This window comes from Sciurus vulgaris (genome assembly GCF_902686455.1).
Source record: "Sciurus vulgaris genome assembly, chromosome: 3".
NCBI lineage: Eukaryota > Metazoa > Chordata > Mammalia > Rodentia > Sciuridae > Sciurus > Sciurus vulgaris.
The window spans coordinates 189,470,057-189,476,596 of record NC_136463.1 but is presented as its reverse complement, the minus strand read 5'-3'; the positions used below and the strand labels follow the sequence as shown (position 1 = coordinate 189,476,596).

At 63.9% G+C, this 6,540-nt stretch overlaps 1 protein-coding gene across 2 annotated transcripts in view; it reads right to left on the bottom strand.

The window, feature by feature from the left end:
• Window positions 1-1,350: 1,350 nt before the first annotated feature.
• The window catches only part of D2HGDH (D-2-hydroxyglutarate dehydrogenase), a 28,254-nt gene continuing 23,064 nt past the window's right edge, over window positions 1,351-6,540 (bottom strand). For both annotated transcript variants that reach the window (XM_079133960.1, XM_079133961.1), the window contains exon 10: window positions 1,351-1,804. In XM_079133960.1, the coding sequence (XP_078990086.1) occupies window positions 1,545-1,804 (260 nt within the window). In that variant the 3' untranslated portion in view covers window positions 1,351-1,544. The remainder of the gene's footprint in view (window positions 1,805-6,540) is intronic.

The following is a 6,540-nucleotide window of genomic DNA, read 5'->3' as shown; positions in this document are numbered from 1 at the left end:
TGTGCTGAGCCCAGGTCTCTGGCAGAGGCTCTGAGCCCTGGTCCAGCCGGTCACATTAGCCTCTGCTGACGACAGGAGTCAGCATGCATCCCAGGGTTGGGCGGGGCTCTCAGGCCAGGGCTGAGGACTGTGGGTCCTGACTTGGCCAGCCAGTTGTGAGGATGTCCAGAGGAACAGGCAGAAAGACCTGGAGCTAGCCCTGGGGGACAGCAGGGATGCGTGGACGGGGTCGCCAGGTTGGTGGTGTTGGCCACCCACTCTGGCCCACACCTGTCTGACCTCTGGGTCAACAAGGACCACAGGGCCTGGAGAAGCACCAGCCTCCATCCCCAGGGCCCGAGCTTGGCTCAGAAGGGCAGACCCCAAGCCTCACTCAGGAACTCTCATGCAGCATGCCCCAGGGCTGCCTAGGCAGACCTGGCCAGGAGGGCAGAACGTGGCCACAGGTACAGGGGACTGAGCCAGCTCCCAGGCCAGCACAGGAGAGGCCCCTAGAGCTGCAAAGAGCTGGCCAGGTGTCCTGACACGCCACCTGCTGGCCAGCACAAGGGCTTCAAATTGCCCCCTGATTGGTGTGCTGGACCCAAGACCAGAGAGGACACCCACCTATGCCAGAACATGGAGGGTCCATGACCAGAGGACCCTGGCCAGGGAGGAGGCCTCTGAGGGGCAGCAGGGTGTGTCCTCCTTAGAACAGCCTCTCCCAGTGCCTGGACCCCCTTGGGTCAGAGGAGGGGCCCTCAGATCCAGCTCACTTGGGCCCACTGCGAGAGTCACATGAGGACCCTTTCTACCCAGCCCCCAGCTCAGGTCCCACAGGAGTGGACACTGGGGCACAGTGGACAGCCACTCCTGATAGCTGGCCGAGTGGGGTCCTGGGGTCCCACTGCCCCTGACACCCAGGTGGTGCCATGTACATTCCATGACAGAACCAGAAAGGTAGGGGTCATTCCACTTTTTACTGGAAATTCACAATGGACAGAAGAAAATGTGCCCGACCTCCCAGACTGCCCAGGGGCCTCAGGTCAACAGGGTGCCCAGGGAGCCCGGCTCAAGCCTCTGGCTGCAGAGGAGTAAGCGTGGGCAGCCTCCTGTGGCACAGGCACCTCTGTGCCAGGGCCCCTCTGGCAGCTCTGACGCTCCCTGAAGCAGCAGAACCAGAGCTGTGGGCATCTCCAGCCTGAGGCCTTCGAGAAAAGGGGGACGACCAGGTCACCAGGCCCAGGCTGCTCGCCTGGCGGCCGGGTCCCTCCACCCATCACTCCAGGTCATGGTGGTAGCATGGCTCCCTGCCCATAGGCCTCTTCCCAAGGGCTGGGCTGACCAAGTGGAACCAGTGAGACCCGACTGTGGGGTGGGGACCCCTCTACCACAGCCCCACAGGGCGGCAGTGTCCAGGAGAGGCCTGCCCAGGGCCCACACCCTCGACCCAGTGTTGGTCCTGGTCTCTCCAGCAGGGGACAGGTCACCTTGCCTGCCCCTGGTGCTGAGGGCTGCAAGACTGCAGACTGACCCCAGCGCTGCGTGCCGCCATGGAGGCCCCATCAGGCCCGGGCGGGCAGTGTCTTGTAGGGGTTCAGGATGCCCCTGGGGTCCAGCAGGGCCTTGACCTGCCACATGAGCTGCACAGCAGCAGGCGGCTTGCTGTGACCAAGGGCGTCCCTCTTCCTGAAGCCCAGGCCGTGCTCGGCACTGATGCTGCCCCGCCGCCCTGCCGTCCAGGCATACACATAGGGCTCCAGGGCGTCCAGCAGCACTGCACTGAAGGCCTCCGCCGTCACATTCAGGTGAAGGTTGCCATCCCCTGGGGACAATGCATGTGATCAGGCTGGACAGGGGACCCAGGCAGTGCCCAAAGAGCCCTCCCCTAGAGCCCCAGTATGCCCCTCCTGCCACTGGCCGCCTGGGAGAGGGCCTGCTGTCCTGGTTCTGTGGTGACAAGGCGGTCATTGTGTCCTGGGCTTCCGTGGCTTCTCTTGTCTTCCCTGACCACCACCCCACTGACCTCCATGCTCCTTCCACCTATGTGGTCACCCCTAAGGTGGTCAGTCCAGGGTTCCCATCTCCAGACACAAGTGTCCACTAGTCCCATCCAGTGCTTCCATGCTGACCCTGACAGCCTTGGGCTGGGACCTCAGGGTTGCACCCCCAGGGCCTGACCACAGTGGAGGGGCAGGCAGCTCCACCTGGTCGTCCCAGCGGGGCCAGCACCGGCTCCTGTGCTCGACATTCCACTGCCCAGCTTGGCCCCCAGCTGGGACCCCAGGATCGAGCCTTGATCTTGGCTTCACGGTGGGGACACCCTGAGCACAGGCAAGCTCAGCCCTGTCAGTGGCAGGAGCCACAGAGGCCTGGGCCACCAGAACTGGGGATGGGCAGGTGGGGACAGCCTGGCCAGGGCAAGGGGCAACAGGACACAGCAATGACAAGTCACAGATGGAACCAGGCATGACACAGGGGACACAAAGTCATAGCAGAGCTACCCAGCCCAGGGGGATTCAGCCTGTACACCACAACCAGACTTGATGCTCGCAGATGGCAGGAGGGACCAGGGGGCCTGTCAGACTCAGGTGCAGGTAGATGACCCAGCAGGGGTTGAGGACCCTGACCACCCCGGGGCGGGAGGCCAGGAGGTGCTCACTGCCTCCCTCTGCAAGACCTGCCCTCAGGAAAGCAGAGTGCTGGGTGTGGCCTCTGCACTGCTGCTGCCGGGAGGCCTGTGGGGCAAGGTGGGCATCTGAGGCACGTGCTCAGGGCGCAGAGGAACAATCCTCCTGGGCACGCTTGTCGCAGTCCACCAAGTCTACCGAGGGCCTGGGCCGGAGGACACTCTTCCTCCTCCAGCCTGCTGGGCAGCTCAACGGGGACCGCGCCCCACAGGTGCATCTGGGGTGAAGGCCACTGAGAGCAGCCGCATTGGGGAGCCCAGGGCGAGGCCTGGGGTGGGCAGGGAAGAAGACACCCACAGGAGCCGGTGGTCCCAGGACCCAAGCTGAGCCAGGGGACAGGAGGGGCTCCAGGGCACTGCCCACCCCCACAGCACTGCCCCAGCCGCCGGGGCAGCTGGTTCCCACAGAGGAAACTTGACCACTCTTGAGCTGAGCCAGGACAGAATGCCACCGCGCAGAACCGGTCAACAAGCCACACAGCCCCCAGAGGACCAGGGAAAGGCCTGGATGCCCAGAGTCTCTCCCAAGAGCCCAGCACAGGCTGGGCAGCAGAAAAAATCAAAGAGCTTCTGGACTCAAGGAGTCAGGGATCCGCAGGAGAGGCAGGAGGTGGGAGACCTGGGCAGATTCTGGAGCCAGAGGAACACAGCTGAGTAGCTCCTGACACTGTGGAAGGCCGTGGGCCAGCGGCCCTAGCAGGGCCAGCAGAGTGCACTGGGAAATCAGCAGCAAGAGGCCACACACCACTGCTGTCACAGGCTCACCACGTGGCCTAACAGGAGCCCAGGGAAGGCACCCTGGTAGGAGAATCCGAGCTCTCCACCAGACGGGGTCAAGGCCCAGACACAGCGAGGCTGCAACCAGCGCAAGAGGTGAGGGAGGTCCAACAACCAACCTCAAGAAGGATGGGGCAGAGACACCAAGACCCAGGGCTCAAAAGGCAGAAATGAATGCTCCTGACAGAGACGGCCAGTGGGAAGGGACCACAGGATGAAGTAGAGGAGAGGGATGAGGAAAGGGACCAGAGGACAGACCAGAGGGAGGGACCAGGGGGTGAACCAGAGGGAGGGACCAGGGAAGGACCAGGGTGTAAACCAGAGGGAGAGACCAGGGGGTGAACCAGAGGGAAGGACCAGGGAGGGACCAGGGGGTGAACCAGAGGGAGGGACCAGGGAAGGACCAGGGTGTAAACCAGAGGGAGGGACCAGGGGGTGAACCAGAGGGAGGGACCAGGGGGTGAACCAGAGGGAAGGACCAGGGAGGGACCAGGGGGTGAACCAGAGGGAGGGACCAGGGAGGGACCAGGGGGTGAACCAGAGGGAGGGACCAGGGAGGGACCAGGGGGTGAACCAGAGGGAGGGACCAGGGAGAGACCAGGGGGTGAACCAGAGGAGAGGGACCAGGGAGAGACCAGGGGGTGAACCAGAGGGAGGGACCAGGGAGGGACCAGGGGGTGAACCAGAGGGAGGGACCAGGGGGTGAACCAGAGGGAGGGACCAGGGAGGGACCAGGGGGTGAACCAGAGGAGAGGGACCAGGGAGAGACCAGGGGGTGAACCAGAGGGAGGGACCAGGGAGAGACCAGGGGGTGAACCAGAGGAGAGGGACCAGGGAGAGACCAGGGGGTGAACCAGAGGGAGGGACCAGGGAGGGACCAGGGGGTGAACCAGAGGGAGGGACCAGGGAGGGACCAGGGGGTGAACCAGAGGGAGGGACCAGGGAGGGACCAGGGGGTGAACCAGAGGGAGGGACCAGGGAGGGACCAGGGTGGAAACCAGAGGGAGGGACCAGGGAAGGACTAGGGGGTGAACCAGAGGGAGGGACCAGGGGGTGAACCAGAGGAGAGGGACCAGGGAGGGACCAGGGGGTGAACCAGAGGGAGGGACCAGGGAGGGACCAGGGGGTGAACCAGAGGGAGGGACCAGGGAGGGACCAGGGGGTGAACCAGAGGAGAGGGACCAGGGGGTGAACCAGAGGAGAGGGACCAGGGAGAGACCAGGGGGTGAACCAGAGGAGAGGGACCAGGGAGAGACCAGGGGGTGAACCAGAGGGAGGGACCAGGGAGGGACCAGGGGGTGAACCAGAGGGAGGGACCAGGGGGTGAACCAGAGGGAGGGACCAGGGAGGGACCAGGGGGTGAACCAGAGGGAGGGACCAGGGAGAGACCAGGGGGTGAACCAGAGGAGAGGGACCAGGGAGAGACCAGGGGGTGAACCAGAGGGAGGGACCAGGGAGAGACCAGGGGGTGAACCAGAGGAGAGGGACCAGGGAGAGACCAGGGGGTGAACCAGAGGGAGGGACCAGGGAGGGACCAGGGGGTGAACCAGAGGGAGGGACCAGGGAGGGACCAGGGGGTGAACCAGAGGGAGGGACCAGGGGGTGAACCAGAGGAGAGGGACCAGGGAGGGACCAGGGGGTGAACCAGAGGGAGGGACCAGGGAGGGACCAGGGGGTGAACCAGAGGGAGGGACCAGGGAGGGACCAGGGGGTGAACCAGAGGGAGGGACCAGGGAGGGACCAGGGGGTGAACCAGAGGGAGGGACCAGGGGGTGACCCAGAGGGAGGGACCAGGGGGTGAACCAGAGGAGAGGGACCAGGGAGGGACCAGGGTGTAAACCAGAGGGAGGGACCAGGGGGTGAACCAGAGGGAGGGACCAGGGAGGGACCAGGGGGTGAACCAGAGGGAGGGACCAGGGAGGGACCAGGGGGTGAACCAGAGGGAAGGCCTAGTCACAGGGTGCCCACCAGTGGTCCTCAGATGCAGAACCAGAGAAGCTGTGCATGAGTCCAGATGCAGAAAGAGGAGATGGACACACACAGAGAGGGATCTGGGTGCCCACAGGTGCAGGAGAGGTCAGGAGAGGGACACAGTTGCCTTCTCGATGTTCACTGATGGACAGTCAGTGCAGGGCACTGTGGTCTGGCCAAGGACCCCACTTTGCTGTCGTGGGACAACAGCACGGATGCCCCCAGCCTGCCAGCTGGGACGCCCACCAGATGCCTACCGCGCGAGGACTCCACCAAGCATCAGCACCGAGTGTCTGGCAGTGCACAGCCTCACCAGTAAAGGGAAGGTGCACAGAGGCACCGACCAGAGGGTCACAAGCTGGAGGAGGCAACGAGGGACATGGAGGAGGCCGAGGAGGCCGAGGAGGGTGAGAGTAGCCCAAGCCCCCTCCCAGCACACCAATCAGCCCCGAGCTCTCAGGGACAGCGTCTGGCCACCTGGATGGGCAAACATCTTCAGGCATGGTCTCCAGCAGACTCCACCCTGAGGACTGAGGGCTGCAGAGGCAGGGCTGAGGGGAAGTGTGCAGAGGCCTCAAGGACAAAAGGTCCCGCTCACCAGGGCCAGGCCGTGGGGCCCACCCCCTGCCTCCGAGCCTGCCCTCAGACATAGTGACAAGGAAGACGGATCCCACCCTGGGCAGGGACCCCACCTCTCTGACAGGGGTGCCAGCTGCAGCAGGAGGCAGACAACATGGACATCTGTGGGGTCTGGGCCAGCTGACCCCACCAGCTACAGAAAGCTCACGCTTCCAGTGCTCATGACATGGCCCTGAAGGCTTCCCCCACCATCCAGGCACATCCTGGCCAGTTGCCCAGCCAACAGGCAATGGGCAGGGTTTCTAGGTGCTGGGGATTGAGACCAGGGATCTCTATCACTGAGACACATCCATGGTCCTTGTTGTTCTTTATTTTAAGACAAGTCTATGCAGACTTGCCCGGGCTGGTCTGGAAGCTGGGATCACAGGTGTGCGCCAGTGCAGTGGCTCGTCAGCCTTTAAAACAGCTAGAAACCACCTGACGTCTGAAGACCAGGAAGCACATTTCTGTACAACCTGTGGGTCAATGAAGACCGAGAATGGAGA